Here is a 21843-nt window from a genome sequence, read left to right on the forward strand (position 1 = left end):
TTGAAGAATTAAAGATTCCTATGCATACATGGTAATAACACATTTCAGTTAAGCCTGGAATAGCCAGAAAGCGTTCTTACTTCTGTGAGGTCGGTTCTTTCTTGCAGCACAGATGAACAGTCTACTAAAGGCACCAGAGTAGAAAAGGTTCCTATAAATTGGAATGTGATCTATGGGAAGAAACAGAAGGATTTTCAACATTAATTATGTAATTATACATCAACACATCAAAAGCTAAGTACAAATATTCAAATTATCTTAAGGGACATCCTATAGTGATGTCTCTGGATATTTTTCATTTAGAATTAAATTTCCTTTTTTGGGAGGTGAGGGTGGTGGGGGTGGTGGAGGTGGGATGAGGCAAAACTAACTCAAACATGAAACCCGTTATGCAGCCAAATACGAGTTCAAACTCATGGTAATCATCCTAGCTCAGCCTCCCAGATGCTGTGGTCCCACAAGCAGCCACTGCACCTAACCCTGAAATTAAACATTTTAAGGTTCCTAGCAATTAACTGACCATTCCTTTAATAACAAAGTTATAGTAAACTTTGTTCCCATTATATATTGAATTTAAACACATAGTTCTCTAATCTTTTGTCACTGAAAAGTTACTTTTTCTTCTACCTGAAAATACAGGGAAATTCTAAACTTCCAGAGAACAGGAAATAAGGAAAGACAGCAAAGCCATATCCTATAACTTTTCTGTTGCTGTTCAAGGGGATTTTGTTATTCTGAAACAGCAGCACTATGTAGTCCAAACTAGTCTCAAACTTGACTCGGTTTCCAAATGCTTGGTTGTCTACCGCTATGCCCAGCTTTGGTACCCTGTAACTTTTCATCATACTCCCTTAAGTTACCCATGCAGACACAGAAAAGGACAAGAGACAACATCCTGCAACTTTCAGTATGGCTAAGAAAACTGCAAGTATATAATGCAGGGGTGTTTTTTTGTTTGTTTTTGGTGTTTCCAGACAGGGTTTATCTGTGGAGCCCTAGCTGTCTTTGTAGACTAGGATGGCCTTGAACTCGCAGATATCCACCCGCCTCTGCCTCCTGAGTGCTGGGATTAAAGGTGTGCACCACAGTGCCCAGCTATACAATGAGTTTTAAACATCTTTAAACATATGTAGGTCAGGATGAAGAGGTGGCTCAGAGGTTAAAAGCATTGGCTTCTCTTCCAAAGGACCTGGGGTTCAAACCCCAGCATCCATGTGGCACTTCACAACTGTCTGCAACTCCAGTTCCTATAAGTCCACCCTTGCATACATATATATGGAGGCAAAACACAAATGTAAATAAATAAATAAATAAATAGTATATCAAGAAAAATTACAAAGGAAGGTATTACATAAATCAATTGTGCACAAATCTCTACCCAAGCATTTACAAATGAAATATATGTGCCATGAAATTTTTACATTGAGGTATGTTACCTAAAGGTATCTAACTAAAAAGAAAAGATGCCTATTTAGACAATAACAACTACAAAACATAATTATTGTTCATATGCTTACCATGCATTTACTAAAGTCATTTGGATCCACCCCAGGCAATGCTCTCATCAACAGAGGCAGCATGTGTGTTGGACCTTCAGGGAACCATTTGCTGCCTGATACCAAACTTCGCGCTACTCCAATTACACAACTTAAAGTGGCTGTGAGCTGGTGAGGCTCTGTTAATGTCTCTAAAGCAGGGTATGTTCTATAATTTAAAACAAAACACAGTTTAAACATTAAATATACTAAGTTCATAAGCTGCATTTCGACTTACAGTATTATAGATAGCAGAATGCTTAGAGCTTTCCTACTCACATGAACAAATTTATACACATAAAGAAACAGTATAGGGGGGCTGGAGAGATGGCTCAGAGGTTAAGAGCACTGGCTGCTCTTCCAAAGGTCTGAGTTCAATTCCCTGCAACCACTTGGTGGTTCACAAGAGGGCACAGATCTGGTCCCCTCTTCTGGCCTGCACGCATACATGCAGGCAGAACACTGTATACACAATAAATAAATATATTTTTAAAAAAGAAAAGAAACATTACTGATATGCCTGTAGAGTCTGCTTCTGTGTCTGATCTTGTCTCCATATAAACTCCAGTGAAAACGAGCATAAACTGATAGACTTTCACTATTCCAGCCAACTTCATCTGCATCACACTGAACTAAGAATGACGAGGGACAAACATTCTACTTATCCTTCGCCTGTTAGTCCCTTTTTTTTTTTTTTTTTTTTTGGAGATAGGGTCTCATGTTGCCTAGTCTAGGTTCCCACTTACCATGAAGCTGAGGATGACCTTGAGTTTCTGATCCTATTTTCATCATCGTATCCTAAAGTGCTGGAATTATAAGCTTGTGCCATCATATCAGATTTTATATGCAGTGCTATAAAGGAATCTACCAAGTGAGCCACATCTTTCTACCTTATTTTTCTGAATCAGGGTCTCACCGAAACTGGAACTCACTGTTTGGCTACACTGGTCAGCCAGCAAGTTCCAAGGATGTTCCTGGCCTCACCTATCCAGAGAAGGGGTCACAGGTACCTAGCTTTTTAAGTGGATACCTAGGATCTTTACTCAGAACTTTGCAATTTCCAGAAACCACATGGTGGCTCACAACCATCTATAATGAGATCTGGTGTCCTCTTCTGGTGTGCAGGTGTACATGCAGGCAAAGCACTGTACACATAATAATAAATAAATCTCTTTTTTTTTTTTTTTAAATATTTATTTATTTAATGTATAGGACTGTTTTATACCTGGAGGCCAGAAGAGGGCACCAAATCTCATCATAGATGGTTGTGAGCCACCGTGTGGTTGCTGGGAATTGAACTCAGGTCCTCTGGAAGAGCAGGTGGTGCTCTTAACCTCTGAGCCATCTCTCCAGCCCATAAATAAATCTCTTAAAAAATATATTTGTCTAGAAAAGATCTGGGGTTTTGTCCTTTGTTTTGAGACAAGGTTTCATACTACATAACCCAGGCTTACCAAGAATCTACTATGGTAACCAGTAGAATGTTATTTTAGAAAATGGTTTCAACGTAAAAAAAAGAAATGAATGTAATATAACTGACATTAAAGACATTTAATGTGATATATAAAAATAATAATGATATTAAAATTTTCTGCCAGACTCGGTGGCACACACCTGTAATCCCAGTGCTTTGGGAGGCAGAGACAGGTGAATTGCTGTGAGTAAAAGGCCAGCCTAGGGGGCTGGAGAGATGGCTCAGTGGTTAAGAGCACTGCCTGCTCTTCCAAAGGACCCGGGTTCAATTCCCAGCAACCACATGGCAACTCACAACTGTCTGTAACTCCAAGATCTGACACCCTCACACCAATGCACATGAACTAAAATTAAAAAAAAAAAAAAAAAAAAAAAAAGGGCCATCCTGTTCTATAAAGTGAGTCCAGGACAGCCAAGGCTACAGAGAAACCCTGTCTTGAAAAACCAAAAAATAAAAATAAAAAATGCTTTTTGTCTTCATTGAGTCTCTGCTCCCCGTTCTCAATATTTACTGACATGCTTAATACAAACAGATAAAAAAATAAATAAATAAATAAATAAATAAATACAAACAGATAAAAACCTGAGTAAATGAAATAGAAAACCTTTTCTTGTCAATAAGCCTTTAAGTTTCCAATTCAATGAATCTAAAAAACATTGTGCTTCTCTTCTAGAAACAGGTGGGTATAAATATGAAAAACACAAAACAGAGCCACAGGCAAGGAAAGGGAACCAAGGAGAACAGAAGAGACAGTAGGCGATGCCTGAGACATCTACCAAACATAAGAAAGATGAGCGTACCTTTCAAGCACAGGTGGTATTACTAACTCAGGTCTCATGAGTGCAAGGTTCTGCAGAGCCTGGGCTGCTTCTAAACTACCAGTTTTGCTAAACATAGCCAAGAGGACAGGCTGAATAATGCACTGTACAAAGTCTGTAACATCTTGATCAGTAAGCTTATGGCTCTCAGGCACAGGAGTTAACCATGACGGCTTCTTGTATCTTTCACGATGTAATCGCCTAACAACGCTGTTTGGCAACCGCTGAAGGAGCTTCATTAACTTGCTCTGGGAACACAGAAACAAGAGGTTCAGCTTTGCTATAGGTTCTAGGTAGGTTCAACTTTCCTACACAGATATTTACAGTTCCTCTCACACAAGAAAAAAGAGAAGAAGAAGAAGAGGAGGAGGAGGAGGAGAAACTTTCATGCTCTAACTACACAGAAAAACATACTACACCAACTAACAAACAGTGATTTGTTTTGTTTTGTTTGTTTTTTTAGGGTTTTGGGTTTCTCTGTGTAGCCATTGCTATCTTGGACTCCCTTTGTAGACCAGGCTGGCCTCGAACTCACAGTGATCCTCCTGCCTCTGCCTCCCAAGTGCTGGGATTAAAGGCATGCACCACCATGCCCAGCCCAAACAGTGATTTTTTTTAATTCAAAGATTTACATTGTTGTTTTATTTTCCTTCAGGTAGGGTCACACTGTGTATAGCACAGGCTAGCTTTGTGATCTTCTTGCCATTTTCATGGGTGCTAAAAAAACAGGCACATGCCTCCATGCCTTGCCTAAAATTCTTTTTTAAAGAGTTTCTAGCCAGGCATGGTGGCACACATCAGGAGGCACAGACACAGGGATCTCTGATAATTTAAAGCCAACCTGGATTATACAGTGAGTTCTGAGCCAGCCAGGGGGACACAGTGAGACCCTGCCTTAAAAGAGAAGAAGGGGAGGAAAAGTTCCTTGCTACCAAATAACATTTTCTCACACACACACACACACACACACACACACACACACATCTATTTAAAATTCACTTTAATAAGGTTATTGAAAGACAAAGCAAAGCCAGGCGTGATGTCACAGGCTTTTAATCCCAGCATTTGGGAGGCAGAGGCAGGTGGATCGCTATGAGTTAGAGGCCAGCCTGGTCTACAAAGCAAGTCCAAGACAGCTAAGGCTACACAGAGAAACCCTGTCTTGAAAAACAAACAAACAAACAAAAACAAAACATAACTGAAACAGGTAAAATTGACACAATGTGCCTATGCTTTTGTGGCATTACTTATCATTTTGTTGCCAGTATTTACCATTTTGTTACTAATAACCATGTGACATTATGCTAGTCTATTTCTAGATGTCTTTTAAACACAGATTTGGGTCTAATCACTTATACGCAGCCAAAGTTTATATGAAAGACAGGAAATATCACAGTTCTAAGATAAGCAATAGTTAAATATGACTATATTTTTAAATCTTCAAATACTACAATACAAACTGAGCATACTTACCAGCCAACGCCCATTATTTGAAGGATGATAAAAAGATGTGATGCTGTTAAACAAACCAGCTAAATGTTTTTGTACTAATTTACTTGGTCCACCCTGTCCAGATGAGAGAGAGGTTAATACCTATATTATACTGTATATGAACTAATAAGATAAGTCAAATCACATATACATACATACATATATAGTGAGTCCCCTTTATGCTAACAGTTGTATCTCTGAATCATTCAAAGAACAACTCCCCAATGATCTTTGTACCAATCAGTTTAAGACATTCCAATAAACGCAAGAACAACTTACTTAATTCTAAATATAAAGCTGAAAAGATGCCACCATTCAACTTAGGGGGAACAGTAGACTTTCCTGTTCTTAAGTAAAAAAACAAGGATACAACAATTTAACATAAAGACTGTCATCTTGATATAATCAAGAGTTGTAATAGGGGGCTGGAGAGATGGCTCAGAGGTTAGAAGCACTGTCTGTTCTTCCAAAGGTCCTGAGTTCAATTCCCAGCAACGGATGGTGGCTCACACCATCTATAATGAGACCTGATGCCTTCTTCTGGCCTGCAGGTGTACATGTGGGCAGAATACTGTATAAGTAATAAATAAATAAATAAATCTTAAAAAAAAAAAAAAAAGAGTGGTAATAGGGGCTCGTGAAATGGCTCATAAGTAAAAACGATGCCTCAAGCTTGTAATGTTTAACACAGGACACACACGACAGAGAGAACAGACACCCCCATGTTTTTCTTTTAACCTTCCCATGGGTACTGTGGCTCCCATGTACAAGCACACAATCGAAACAAACAAACAAATGAAGTCCTTCTACCTAACAACGGGGGAGTTTCAATCTCTTGCTGTAAATGTGTATCAACATTCTGTCTTTTCCACTGATCATCAAATGTACACATTCTCAAATTTAAAGCAACAATTTAAGGAGGTAAGAAATATTAAAATAAATCCTGTACTTTTAATGTAAAGCTGCTATAATAGTATATTTATATCTGAAAGATGACACTGAAATCCACATGGAAATTTACACATTACAGATCTGAAAATTAAGGGATATACCACACCAGAAAATAGCTGAATCTTGTCATATACGAGGTTCTGGGTTCAATCCCCAGCAAAAATGTAGGGGAAAGGGGGGAAGGGGAGGAGAGGGAAGAAGAGGGGAAGGGAGGGGAGGGAAGGAAAAAGAAAGGGCAAAGGGAAAGTGAGGGGAGAGGCATAGAAAGTAAATTAGAAAACTATTTAATAATTAAGTGATCAACTAAGCTTTTAACATGGACTTGAATCCAAAGGTTAAAGAAATACAGGTAAAAAAAAAAAAAAAAAGAAAATACAAGTGAATTTTATAAAACTCATAAGTAACTACAAACCATCATTGCGGTGATCCATATTACAGCATGTCCTATATCGTAAGCGTTTGTTAAAAATCTTGGGACTAGCACTTGACTGCTTCCCACTGGGAGGTTCAGGCTTCTCAGAATCCTTGTAAATATCTTTTAAAGCAAAACAAAATAAATTCAGGAATAAAAAGGTTCTTAAGTATCAAAATAACTCCTTAAATAGCTAGGTAAGTTTTAGGTATTAGTCTTAAATACATTGCTATTTTTTTGTTCGTGGGATTCTAAGAAAAAATTATGAGTGTCTAGCAATTTGCTTTATACTTTAGAAAGTAGATATAACAAATTTATTTTATGAAGTTCTGTGGTCAGAGGCCACAGATATGAAGCAGCTATGTCCATGTACTCAAGCAATGAGATATTTATAGTTAAAAGGAAAAAATGAAGCTAGTGCAGTTAAACATACAGCCTCTCACCTTTTCACTCTCGGTGCACACACTTTGCCATGGTCTCATTCTATGCCAAAGATGCTTGACAGCAGCAGCCCTAAGGCAAGTGCCTGGCAGGCCACTGTCCCTCTTCAAGCTTCAAGTGCTCCCTAAGTCTTTGTGTGCTAGGCTGCATGCAACAACTGGGTTTTAGGGTTTTTTATTTTTCTGTTTGGCTGGTTGTTGGTTGGTTTTTCTGGGATTTTTTGAGACAGGGTTCTCTGTGTAGCCCTGGCGCTCTTGGATTTGTTTTTGTAGACTAGGCTGGCCTGGAACACAGTGATCTACCTGTCTCTGCCTCCCTAGTGCTCGGATCACAGGCTTATACCACCGTACCTGACTTGATATAACTGTATTCTAATGTAATTAAATTTATGCTTAAGCTATCATTACTGATAGGGGTCCAAATAAGAGGAAGGAACACCTGCTTCTGTCCCTTTGTCTTTAAAAGCTACAGTGGAGAAGAACACAAGCAGAAGCAGCCAAGGCCTTTCTGTTGATTCCCAGTCCTGTTCTAATGTCAACTCCCACTTCCTGCAAGGCTTTGCAAAAGATTCCACTACAGCTGAAGCAACACAGCTCTAGAGATAACTTAGCTTTCATTTCTAAAGGGATAGAGGTCTAACACTCCAGAATGCAATCGAATTAAACCCAGAAAATTCTTTGGAATGAATAAACTTGTGATATTACTAGTAATTTACTTACTATTTTCTACATTGTTCTCAAAATTACACTTCATGTCCTCCATTGCAAGAGGCACATAGCACTCGGCATTAATGGTTTAAAAAAAATCCCTTTACCACATAATGTAAGTATCAGGACTATGATATACATATTCAGATTTTTTAATTACCTTTGGTACATATGGATCCCAATCTATGTATCCTATATTATCTGTAGCCAATCGAGCAAAGAGATTTACTAATTGCTGGAAGAAAAAAAAACAAAATAATGGTAAGTTGATGCATTTGTTTTTTTTAAACGTTAGTTATAATCCTTATTCTGTTGGCTTATTGTCTTGAGAGGTCTTGAGATGGTTTTCACTATGTGCCAGAATGGTCTTGACTTGATGATAACCCTGCCTTAGCCTCCCAAGTGCTAGGACTGTAGGTGTGTGCGGCCATGCCCGTTCCTTCCTCGTGTGTTCCTTTCAGCACTCACTAGAACCGTGTACATAGTTTATTCAAATTTTGTTTTTGTTTTTTTCAAGACAGGGTTTCTCTGTGTAGTACTGACTGGCCTAGACTCACTTTGTAGACCAGACTGGCCTTGAACTCACAGAAATCTGCCTGCCTCTGTAACTCTGAGTGCTGGGATTACCGGTGTGCATCACAACACCCAGCTGACTTTGCTTTTTTTGTTTTTTTTTTTTTGAGACAGGGTCTCTCTGTGTAGCCTTGGCCATCCTGGACTCACTTTGTAGACCAGCCTGGCTTCGAACTCACAGCGATCAGCCTGCCTCTGCCTCCCGAGTGCTGGGATTAAAGGCGTGTGCCACCACGCCCGGCGACTTTGCTTTTTAAAACTTCCAAATTTAAGATCTGATTCATGCCACCCATTTAAAATCAATTGCAAGCAAAATACTCCTCAAAGGGAAAAACCACAAAGCATTATGCACAATGAAAATTGAAAGGAAAATGTATCTATATATGCCTCCATCAAATATCCAATAGTATCTATAATAAGTACTAACAGAAGCAAATAGCAGCCGTGTACTTTATCATGCACGCTTGTCTACTTCTGTTAGAACATAGTAAGATGAAAGAAATTAAGTGGCCCTGGAGAGACGGCTACATGGTTAGGAGCCCACAATACTCTTGCAGAGAAACCAACTCAGGTTCTGGCACACACATCTGGTGGCTCAAAAATACCTGTACAGAAAAACCCCGCTGTGACAAGGGCTATGTTTACCCTCAGAGCTTCAGGTGACCAGTTCAGTCACCATCCTGGGTCTTCCTCCAGTTCTCTTCTGCCTCCTGATGTTTCTGAGCCCATCATGATGTGCCTAGAGATTGAGCCAGAGCAGCTGGGCTCTGTAGCCACCAGAAAGAGCCACTAGGTGGGGGTGTGGCAGAAGTCACCATTGTAGAGTCAAAGATAAGTGCTCTGCAGTACTGAAGAAGCCAGGCCTCAACCACAGCCTGGTGCTGAACCACAAAGACATGCTCTTTAGTGGCTGGGCAGAGGTGGCAGAGGTAGAAACAGGCATCTGACATCTGCACCCCACCCTCAACACACTAAACTTATCCATAAAGACTGCTCCAGCACTGCAAAAACAAAACAACACAGCTCCAGTTCTAGTTCTGTGGCCTCCTCAGGCACCTGTGCTCACATGTATATACTTACCTATCTACAGACAAACAGGTACACTTAGACACCCCCATGTGCGTGTACACACACACACTTATAAAAAGAAAAAATAGAATACTTACCCCCTCCCACTGTGGGAGATTTTGCACTGAAACCCAAAGGCCAATTAATTCCTCAAACCAAAGTCTGAAGAAGAAAAATTTTGTTATGAATAGCAAGTGAGTATAGAAAGTGGTTCAAAGGCGGGCAGTCTTTGTACTTCTAAATCTATTGTTGTTGCTGATAACTACACAATCTAGGAAAACAATGCTGAAAGTTTCTAACTCCATGGAGCAAAGACTTTCTCAATATCCCTTTTCCTGTTTATTTGTGCTATAAAATGTAATCTCATCCTCTAAATGTTCTGAATTGTTAAATATCTATTGTTCACTTTTACTTAACAACTGTCACAACCTTCTCTCTTATATTATTCGCCTTTCTCCTTGTCTGACATTTTCCCATTATAGCTGTTATATTTTTTCCTCTTTTTTTTTCCACTTCAAAAAAATTTTATTTTATTTTATTTTACTAATTTATTCTTATTACATCTAAATTGTTAGCCCATCCCTTGTATCCTCCTATTCCTCCCTCCCTCCCGCTTCCCCCCGACTCCCCTCCCCTATGTCTGGAACTGAGGGAGACCTCCTCCCCCTATATGTGCTCTTAGAGTATCGAGTCTCTTCTTGGTAACCTGCTATCCTTCCTCTGAGTGCCACCAGGCCTCCCCATCCAGGGGACGTGGTCAGAAATGGGGCACCAGAGATCTGAAAGTCAGATCTCACTCTCCACTCAACAGTGGAAAATGTCCTGTCCATCAGCTAGGTCTGGGTATGGGTTTGAAGTTTACTGCCTATATTTTCCTTGGCTGGTGCCATAGTGTGAGCAGCACCTCTTCTGATATCTTAAAGCCATCATTTTTATTAGGCTTGTCGTTTCTTTACAATTATATGCTCAGCTGTTTTAGCCTTCACACTTGAATTATAATAAATAGAATTAATGAGCCACATGCTCATTTTTTAGCTCCTTGCTAGTTATTGGTATTGCTGTATCCTAGGATATGTCAAATATACACACACTTACTTAAAACCTTTATGATGCAGTTCTGGAGGAAGGGAGGTAGGAAGAAATATTTCAAAATAAGTGATGGCTTTTTGCATCGTTACATCAAAAGGACACATTAAAGGCCGCCATTCTTCTAACATTTCTGCTGTTGCATCTGCTGGGAAATATCTTTAAAAAGGAGAAGGAAAAAAAAAAAAAAAAAAAGGAAAAAACAAGGTTTCCATGTATCTGACCATTGGATTAAAAACTCTGTAATACTTATGTATGATTGACAAAAGTGGGAAGAAAAGGCTAGGGAATTAGCACCACTTGTCCAGCACCTGCGAAGCCCCAGGTTTACTGCCTAGCAGCAAAAGAGGAATGAGTCTCACTAGAAATATCAAGGTTCCTACCATAAAAACTTACTTTTACAAAGATAGAATAAATATTCTGCCCCACTTAAGAGAAAGTCAACTCCTTTTTACCTAACAAACTTTCAGAAGATGATTTGAGGCTGAAAAAACATTGTTACTTAGGTTTTCAACATGGAAAACATGGTTGTGGTTTAAATAACAGCAACTGAAAAATTCTTAATAAAACTCAAGTCTATGTAGGTGGTAAATAATCAGTAACAATAAGACAGGGGCAACAGCCCGGGAATTTCTGGGACATTTTAGATAAGCCTGTGGGTGCCATGCACTCTCATGGTACTTCATACCAGAGGGAAGTTCTACAGGGTCTGTGTGTGTGTGTGTGTGTGTGTGTGTGTGTGTTTCTCTGTCTCTCTCTGCCTCTCTCTGCCTCTCTTTCTCGCACACACACACACACACACACACAGAGAAAATGAAGGCACATGATTTTATGAGGCCACATGTATAATTGCTAAATTCATCTGCAAAGGCACAAGGCTTGGGGGTGGGGGAAGGAGAAGAATGCAAACCTATCAGCCTAGCACTGTGATATGGAGGCAACATGACCACAGCTCAAAGCCCACATGGCAACTTGAGACCTTGTTTCATTTTCTCAATCAATCAATATGAGATATAAAGTATCATATCTGAGAAACTTTTATTCTTTCCAAAGAAGTTAACTTATAGGTTTGACCTACACAGCATATTATTAACCTATCATATTTTCATAAACCTTTAGCTTAAAGAACATACCTTATTATTTTATATGAAAAATAAAATTACACTTCTATTAAATTCACCACACATTTCTGCCAGGTATTAAATGTAGCAAATTGCAATTTAAAGCAGAATCACCATCACTGAATTATGTTCCACCTTCAAGGACCTTACACATCAAATTCACCTTCCAAATATTTCTGAATCAGTTCAAAACAAAGTAACACTAATTAAAAATGTCATCCTCCAGTCTCTATAGATGTATCATGGTGCACATATCCCCCACCTTACACACACACACACATGGCGGGGGGCGGGGAGACAGAGAGAGAGACACAGAGAGTGAGTTAGTTAACTTTAAAAAATACAGTCAAGAACTAGGAACACGGGCTGGAGAGTTGGCTCAGTGGTTAAGAGCACTGTCTGCTCTTCCAAAGGTCCCGGATTCAATTCCCAGCACCCACATGGCAGCTCACAACTGTCTGTAACTCCAAGATCTGACACCCTTACACCAATGCACATAAATTAAAAAAAAAAAAAAAGAACTAGGAACACTATGTGTGCTCAATGACTAGCACTACAATATCAGAAACTATTTATACCTTTAATTTCCTCTTCAAAGTATACTAAAAATGGAGGAAGGGTGGGGGAAGGGCCACAGGTAAAACAAGAAGCTTTATAAATTATGAGTACTTACGGCCTGCAGCTTTTCACGAGTGTTTTGAGAACATTTTCTACAGAACTGGAGGAGAAAAAGGCATTTGATAAATTACACTGGGTTATTTAAAGAATAGAGTTAATTCTACAACCTATATCTCGAAAATACAAACATAAGTTCAGATATTATCTGTTCACATATAATTACTAAACCTTTTCATTGCTGTAGACAGAATTACAAGGATTATCTACTTAGACTCCTAGTCTGCTTTTTCCCCTGCCCTCACTTTGCCACCCTGCCCCCGTGCCCCCCCTGCCCACCCCTCCACCCCGACCCCCCCGCCGACTTCTTGGTGATAAATAAAACAAAGGAAAACACTATACTGGGATGAAAAAGATAAAGCCCCTTTCAGTCTTTACAAGGTAGATAACAATGGCCATATTAAACACACACAAAGTAAGCCTAATGGCAAGAAATTCTAAATAGTAATTTTTGTGGTAGTGCTTTTGCACCAAATCTAAACTGAGATATAACGAAATACAGTGTGCTTCTATCAACACTGGTAGAAAGAAGTCTTGTTAAACACTTAAAAGGATTCTTTAACCCTCCAAGGCATTTTACTGCTAGTAGCAATGATCAAAAACAACAGCTATTCCATTTAAAGAGCTGCTCATGAAATCAGGTGAGTAAATGAAAAACTCACGTGAACTTCAATGAAAAGGCCGTGGATACCGGTTTAAATACATGCTCAAGTAGAATATTTAAGATAGCAACTAAGACTCTAGCCAAAACTGGTCAGATGCAAACAAAACTCAGGGATATCATGCGCTGAAATTTAAAACAAATCTGTGACTACTTACAGTATGAGAAATATAAATAGAAACACAAAAATGCTCAAAATTCAAGGGCAGGGCCGGGGTGTTAAGGCTTCAGAGATTTTATCATTAAACCTTTTGAAATTCTTGAAGTCCAGAGGTCTGACCAATTTCTCTGAAAGCTTAAGAACTAAACTATAAGGAACAAACAGCACAAAACACACTCACCACAAGAACTCAATATATCATATAGCTTCAACCTACAAAGAAAACTGCAATCTTGTTATTAACTAACTCCTTTAAGCATCACCTTTCAAACTCTGGGGGTGAGGATGGAGGTGGATATCAAGAAGTACACTTTAAAACAACAACAACAACAACAGCGGCCAATCAGGAAACATTGTTTTGATCCCCAGCTCAGAGCAATGCTCTACTCTCTCACACACAAAAGGCAAGACAATTAAGAAGCACAGTTTACTGGTCATCTAAGGTTGCCTAGTGAAAAGAGGGAGTGGTGATAAACATTCCTTTAACTACATTTGAAGATCCCTGAAGCCCATAGCTGTACTTACTATTTCAGGACATCCAATAAGGCTGTTCAAATCTGCAGGGATACCTCAACTTCTGCTTACTTTCAATAATCAATAAATGCTTTCTACCAGGGGAACAAACGGCATGGATCTTGGATCTTCTTCCAGTTTGGATTGAAGAGCCAGTTAGTAACAAATATAGAGCCAACATGTAGAAAGCCATCTGGTTCATTTAAGTTCAGACTTTTAAGGGGAGTTCTGAAACAGGAGCTGTATTTCTAAGGAAAAGAACAAGATGCCTATCCTCACATTAACTTTCCATTGATTTTACTAGTTTGGCAGCAGCTGGTTTCAGATTTAAATGTTGTGGAAATCCTGCTATTTCTCCTAAGTAACTTCCCTACACCAAGAAAGCAACTATCCTGGCATTAGACACCATTCCAAAGGGCAAGCCATCAAAGACAACATAGCTCAAGGTTGCCTTCATTCCAGAAGCAAGCACAGGAAGTCAATGATCACACCTACTCCTGTAACTGGTTACTGGGCCAAGGGTTGTAGAGTGTGATTTCATTCACATAAAGTCAATTCCAACCCCTTCTTCCACATAAGGTCTGCACCATGGAATTTATGCTCTTTATTCAGAAAAGGGTACAATCTCTCTAACCTGTGATATCTGTATAGTGACCTTTTGTGATTCTTGTAATCTCTCAAGATGAAGGAAACAATGTTTCTGTTTAAAAATAAAATAAAAGGTTAAGGCTAGATGCTACTAGATCATATTTTACTAATTTTTAGAGGGAGTGAATAATCACTACTTAAGTTCCAATTGCTGGAAATGCATACTAAACTGATAACTCAAACTGCTGTTTTAAAAAGGAATCTACAGAGTTGGATAGGGTTTATCACACCCCATTTTCTCTTAGAAATTGTACTTCATTAAAAATACACACACACACACACACACACACACACACACACACACACACACACGCACACACACACACGCACACAAGCCGCCGCATACACAGTGCTTCAGTTTGAACCTAAGAGTCAGAGAAATCTGAATTTGAATAGGAATTCCACTGTTTCAAGGAGTATAATATTTCAGCTCAGTACTTTTCATCATGGCAAATAATACCTACCCTCTCATAAAGCTGTAGACATAGGTTATTGTGTAATTCAAATGCTGTTTTCTGTACTCCCCCATATCTGGTTGTAATCCTTATTCTGTTTATCTCCTGTCTCAATATTGTATAAACACTGCTCCCCAACCAACCTGATATGCCAATTAAGCAGCTTATAGCCTATCACTAGGGCTGGACTTCCTGACAACCAGGGGAGGAATTAGAAGAGGAAGTGGGGGGTTCTGAAAGGGATGCAGCCACAGGCAGAGGTGCAGGAGATATAAAGACTTAGCTGAAGCAAACAAAGAACTAAAATGCAAGTAACTTGGGGATTTTGGCAAAGATGGTGTCAGGATAACAGAGGGTTAAGAACAGACTTAAGCTGTTCAAGATTGTGTGGTAAAGCTTTATAAAGATATAAGAGTCAATTATTTGCATGATAGCCAGTAGGCAGATTGCTATGAGTTTGAGGCCAGCCTGGTCTACAAAGCAAGTCCAGGACAGCCAAGGCTACACAGAAAAACCCTGTCTCAAAAACCAAAACAAAAATTAACTAATATAATGAAAGCTGCTGGGTAGCTTATATTTATTTGTTATCATAGTAAATGTTCACCATTAACTCATACTTTGCAAAACTCATTGCACTTGTAATTTTGCAGAAACAAAACCATGTGCTCGTTTTGATTTAACAGCGATTCTCCTGCTATCAGTCACGAGTTCATCACTCAGGACATCACACCCAGGTGAGAAACTTCTCTTTAATGATTACTTTAGTATTATGAACAGAAAATGAATTCTTCAGCTCTTGTTCCAGTTTCGGCCTCATGTGAATTTTCCTCTCTGCACCTCAACTTTCTCATGATGGCACTACTGTACTCTAATTGTACCAGGACATGACAAGAAAGTTAGCAGTCTGCTTCCACTTACTAAAAAGTGAACTTCAAATTCATGACTCTTAGTTTTATGTAACTATCAAGATCAGATTAGGCTTTTGTTTTTGTTTTTTCTATTTTTAGGGTTTTTCGAGATAAGGTTCTCTGCCTAGCCTTGGCTGTCCTAGAACTCACTATGTAGACCAGGCTGTCCTTTAACTCACAGAGATCTGCCTGCTTCTGCCTCCCCAGTAGTGGGGTTAAAGGCATGCACCACCACTGCCCGGCTTAGATTAATTTTCTTTTAAAAAGTTTTTTAAAAGAACTATTTATTTTATGTGTATGAGTGTTTCGTCTGCATGTATGTCTCTGCACCACTGTGTGCCTGGAAAGCATGGATGTCAAAAGACAGTATAGGGTCCTCTGGGGCTAGAGTTACATACAATAGATAGGTGTGAGTCACCATGTAGGTATTGGAAATCAAATCCATGTGCTCTGGAAGAAGATGCAGTGTTCTTAATCACCGAGCCACCACCAAGATTAACTTTTTTCCCCATTTAATCCCTTTATAGCCTGATCCCAGGCCCCTCCCTCCTCTTCTTTCAGTCCCACCCTCATGCCCCCCCCCCCATCACCTCACTTCCCCCCTCACCTTCTCAGCAAAGGGGAGGCCCCCAAGGAATATCCAACCCACCCTGGCACCACACATTGGAACAGGACTAAATGTATCCTCTCCCACCTTGGCCAGACAAGGCAGCCCAGCTAGGGGAAAGGGATCTAGAGGCAGGCAATACTCAGAGACAGCCCCCTACTCCTATTGTTAGGGGACATATATGTTGACCAAGCTGCACATCTGCTACATATGTATAGGGGGCCTAGGCATGCTCTTTAGTTGCTGGGTCAATCTCTGTGCACCCCATGGGCCCAGTTAGTTTATTCTGTAGATCTTCTTGTGGTGTCCTTGACCCCTCAGGCTACATTACATTAATCCATCCTCCCACTCTTCCACAGAACTCCCTGAGCTCTGTCTATTGTTTGGCTATGGGTCCCTGCATCTGTTTTGGATGCTGGATGAAGCCTCTCAGATGACAGTTATGCTAGACTCCTGTCAGCAAGCATAGCAGAGTGGTTGCTATTCCCTCAATCTCTGCTCCATCTTTATCACTACACTTCTTTGTAGATGAGACATATTTTGGTTCTAAGGTTTTATGGGTGGGTTGGTATCCCCCTCCCTTCACTGGAACTCACACCTGGCTACAGGAAGTTAGGAGGACTTTAGGCTACTTAACCTCCACTGCCAGGAGTCTCAGCTAGGGTCAACCCCATAGACTTCCAGGAGCCTCCCTTGTCCCAGAGACATGCCCCTACAGATTTCTGTGCTCTCTCCTGGCCTCCCTACCCTCACCCCCACCCATCTCGCTCTAGCTCTCCCCACACCTGATCCCTACCCACCTCTCTCCCCATTCCCTCTCCCATCCACCAAGATTAACTCTTAAATCCCAAAAACACATGGCACACGATATATTCAAAATAAGAATAAGCCCATAAATATTCACAGCTTCAACGGAACTAAAATTCCATGTCAGGCTAATTCTGTTTGCTTTTTTCACATTATGAATTGGGGAAAAATAGTACATTCCATATTTAGCTGCCTTAAACTCCTAATTAAATAGTAAAAGTATCAACTTCTTCATGTAGAAGTCAGTTTTACCTTCTTTTTCCAAATCTAAACAAACCTATCTTCAGTCAAAGATTTTCCACAACCCATCTTGCAAAATCTAATACTGTCCAGTTATACAGCTAGTCATTTTTTTCATAGCCATTAAGATTATTTAATCAGTTATAAATAAAGTACATCATCATGGAGGCAATGTCAGCACTAGTAAAAAGTATTTCTCTAAAATAAATGTTACAGTAGTCATCCTTCCCCACGTAAAATTAGCATGATTACTTGAACAATTTGAATTATTTTTAAATATCTGTGTCTGTAGGGTAGGGGGTAGTTACCCGTGAAGGCCTCAAGAGGGCCTCAGGTGCCTAGAGATAGAGTTATAGGCAGTTGTGAGTTGCCTGGTATGGGTGCTAGAAACGTTAACTTGGGTCTTCTAAAAACAAAAACAAAAAAACAAAAACAAACTCCATGTTTTCTTAACTGTTGAGCCATCTCACCAGCCCATGAACTATTGTTTTAATTGCTCTAAAATAGATTGGTTATATTTTGTTTTTTTGAAAAACCCCTGCAGCAAAAACATTACCAAGAACAGTAACAAAATTCATTACTTATTTTCTAATTCTTGAATAAATAGTTGAATAAATAGTTCCTCAATGTACAATGTTCCTCAAATGCTGTTTTAGAAATCACTGCAAATATTATGTTAATAATCAGTGCTTACTGATAAAATAACTAGTGAAAATGATCTAAATGACAGGTCAATGGGGAACTTATTTGCTATCTATTAAGAAACTCCAAAGCCGGGCGCAGTGGCGCATGCCTTTAATCCCAGCACTCCGGAGGCAGGGGCAGGCGGATCTTTGTGAGTTCATGGCCAGTCTGGTCTACACAGCAAGTCCAGGACAGCCAAGGCTACATAGAGAAACCCTGTCTTGAAAAACCAAAAAAATAAATAAATAAAAAGTAAAAAATAAAAAGAAGAAGAAAGAAAGAAACTCCAGAGTCTAGAATATGTTATTTCCATGTAGTGAAAGGGATGAATAAAAGACTTAATTGATCTTAAATATGAGAACACTAATTCAAATGGTCCTTTGTAAACCAAGCGCGGTGACACAGGCCTATAATCCTAGCCCTGGGGAAGCAGAAGAAGTACTGTGAGTTTGATGCCAGCCTATGCAATAAGCAACATCTGTCTCAAAGAGAGAGAGAGAGAGAGAGAGAGAGAGAGAGAGAGAGAGAGAGAGAGACAACAAAAGCAAATGACACTTTTTGAGTCAATACAGAAAGCCAGGCTAGGGCAAATTTCAGTGGTACATTTGCCTAGTAAGTCAAGGCCCTGGGCTCCATCACTAGCAACCACAAGTGGAAGTGGGATAAAGATACACAGATAATCAAAAACAAGTGCCAGGCCAGGTGTGGTGACAGTACTCCTAGAAGTTGGAGGCCAGCCTAGGCTACACAGCAAGACCCTACTCCCACCCCTCAAAAAAAATTAAAACACCAAATTTTTCTTTAGAGGCATAGTACTATGAAAAATAGGCTATACAACTGCATGGTAGCCTTAAGCATATAAAGAAAAATACTTTAAATTTTTTTACAAGGATATTAAGTTGGAAGGAGACATGAGAAGGCAGTCAGAAGTCAGAAAGGAAGAATAAGGTGAATGAGATCAGAACACTCTGTATATACAGGCCCGGGTATGGTAGCACAGGCCTTTATTCCTAGGACTCAAGAGGCAGAGGAAGGCAGACCAGTGTGAACAGAGGCCAACTTGGTCTACACAGTGAGCTCCAGGCCAGCCAAGGCTATATAGTAAGATAGACTATGTAAATAAGAATTACTATAGTAAGTAAGTCCCAAAAACCAAAAAAAAAAAACAAAAAAACAAAAACAAAAACAAAAAATGGGGATTGGAAAGCTGACTCAGTAGTTAGGAGCACTGGCTGCTCTTCCAGAGAACCCAGGTTCAATTCCTAGCACTCACCATGGCGGCTCACGCCTGTCTGCAATTCCAGGGTTTCTGATACCCTCACACAAATATACATCAAACAAGACACCAAAAAACATAAAATAAAAATATATTATAAATTATTTTAAAACCCTAACATTTTATTGGCAGAAATAACCTATATTATACTCTATATTTTTATCTTGCATTATGCCACTCAGAGTATAAGGAACATTCCTTTGTGTTCGTTTTTTGAGACAGGGTTTCTTTGTGCAGCTCTGGATGTCCTGAAACTCACTCTATAGACCAGGCTGGCCTCAAACTCAGAGATCCATCTGCCTCTGCCTCATGAGTGCTGGAACTAAAGGTGTCCACCAACACCACCGGGATAAGAATGTTGTTTTATGAAATAAAACCATAACCAAAAAGATAGGTATATTTCTTTCTGGAATAAACAGTATAAAACTTTTTATGTTGTTAGTATCGAACTTACAAACAAGTCCTTTAAATTTTTGTATTTTCAGCTGGGCATGGTGGTGCATGTCTTTAATCCCAGCACTCAGGAGGCAGAGGCAGGTGGATCTCTGTGAGTCTGAGGCCAGCCTGGTGCACAGGTCCAGGATGGTTCAGGACAGCCAAGGCTACACAGAAATCCTCTCTCGAAAAAACAAACAAACAAACAAAACAAACAAAAAATTGTATTGTCTACTAAATTAAAAACTCTACAAGGTGCATTTCTTTAGTCCCAGTACCCAGGAGGCAGAGGCAGACAGTTTTCTTTGAGTTCAAAACCAGCTTGTTCTACATAATGAGTTCCAGACAGACAGGGCAACTTAGAGACCTTGTCTTAAAACAAACAAACAACAACAAAAACAAGGAAACAAACAAACCTCTACCAATTACCAACAATCTCAGTACTTGGAAGTCTTGGAAGGGAAGGAAGGAGAAGGAAAGAGAAGATAAAATGTTATCTTAGCTCTAAACAGGACCAACTTTTAAAACAGAATGAAGGCCAGGTGTGGAGGTGCACGCCTTTAAGCCCAGCACTTGGGAGGCAGAGGCAGGCGGATCCCTCTGAGTTGGAGGCCAGCCTGGTCTACAGAGCAGTGGTTTCCATAAGAACAAACATACAAAGTACACAGAGTTGAAGATCTGAAAGACACTTAACAAATGGAGCACTTCTGATTATAAAAGGTCATCTAAAAATAGTAAAGAACAGGCTGTCAAATTTCAAATGTGTCCAAATACATCTAAGGTAGAAATACTGAAAACAAAATATCAATTCTATGAAAGCAAGTTAAAGAGTGTTAAGAAATTTAAACTGTTTGTAAAAAGTAACCACCTTTTTTTTCTTGACTATAAACGTAAAAGAAAGCAGTGTTTGCAGCATCAGTGTGCCAAAACAATGTTAAGCAGAAAAGCAGTAATTGTCAAAACCATTCCCTTGTAGAAATTCAACAGACAGGCAGATAGGTGCTGGGAAGAACAAGGAGCTCCAAGCACTGCTGTATGACTTGCTGGTTTCTCTGGCATTTTTGCTCAAGAGCCAAGAACAGCAGTTTTCAACTCAAGCTAAGCAGAAAGAAGGAAGTCACACACCCTGTTTCACAAGCTTCATGTTCCTGGCACTACCCTACAGCATGGCATGATATGCCATACATCAACACGGAAATTATACACAGACCAACACGAGAGAAATAGGAGCAAGTGATCTAGAGCTCAAGGCTAGCCTTGGCTCCAGAGTGAATCTGAGACCCTCTCTGGAAAAAACAACACTAAACAAGACATGGATACCTTTTTAAAAAATTACAATTGCTGAGACAAGATCTCTAGGTAGCCCTGGCTGCCTAGAACTCGTGTAGACTCATGTGGTGGTAGGATATGTGTCATGGTGTGCATGAGGCAGTCAGGGACAATTCTAGAATCAGTGCACTCCTTCCAGAGGGACTGTTTATACATACTTATCTTTGTCACTACATATACAGACTAAGCCTTGCAAGTGCTAAGCACACACTCAACACAGAACTATACTTTTACCCTTAATATTACTGGCAAATATAGCTTTAGTATAGTTAATTATCAAAACCAGAATCAAGTGCTCAGCCAATTACACTTTACAGACACTGATACAAACCACTGTCTGAGGCATGCTGAGCATGTTCCCCACCACTGAGCAATAAGTTCAGTACAGTAACAGCATCTCTTTAAAACAACAACCACTGTCTAGGCTGAAAAGATTGCTCAGAGATTTGGGCATTTGTTGTTCTTCCAGAGGGTCCCGGCCTGATTTCCAGTATGCCCTTCCTGACCCCGGGAGTGTCCACGAGAACAAAGAAAGCAGGGGGTTTAGAAGGCTCTCGACGGAAATGACTTCCAGGACCAGCTCTGGGGAGGCAGATCAATTTTATTAGAGGTGAACAAGAGTTATATAGAACTTTAAGGAGGGTCTAGAGATATTCAGGGTGGGTATAGATCGGGGGCTTGGAGGGCTAAGGCACTAAGGTGCCTTGTTTACATGGAAAGCCATTCCAAGAATCAATGGTGTTTACAGGGCAGGTTCTTATCAGAAGA

At 39.8% G+C, this 21843-nt stretch overlaps 1 protein-coding gene across 1 annotated transcript in view; it reads right to left on the bottom strand.

The window, feature by feature from the left end:
- Psme4 (proteasome activator subunit 4) overlaps positions 1-21843 on the bottom strand; it is a 105594-nt gene that overhangs the window by 62497 nt on the left and 21254 nt on the right. The window contains exons 4-12 of the mRNA XM_051170250.1: positions 12351-12395; positions 10566-10715; positions 9569-9632; positions 7990-8064; positions 6682-6804; positions 5301-5393; positions 3810-4075; positions 1518-1704; positions 81-170 (exon numbers count right to left, since the gene is read on the bottom strand). Coding sequence (XP_051026207.1) covers positions 81-170; positions 1518-1704; positions 3810-4075; positions 5301-5393; positions 6682-6804; positions 7990-8064; positions 9569-9632; positions 10566-10715; positions 12351-12395 — 1093 coding nt within the window. The remainder of the gene's footprint in view (positions 1-80; positions 171-1517; positions 1705-3809; positions 4076-5300; positions 5394-6681; positions 6805-7989; positions 8065-9568; positions 9633-10565; positions 10716-12350; positions 12396-21843) is intronic.

Source organism: Acomys russatus, chromosome 28 (genome assembly GCF_903995435.1).
Source record: "Acomys russatus chromosome 28, mAcoRus1.1, whole genome shotgun sequence".
Lineage (NCBI taxonomy): Eukaryota > Metazoa > Chordata > Mammalia > Rodentia > Muridae > Acomys > Acomys russatus.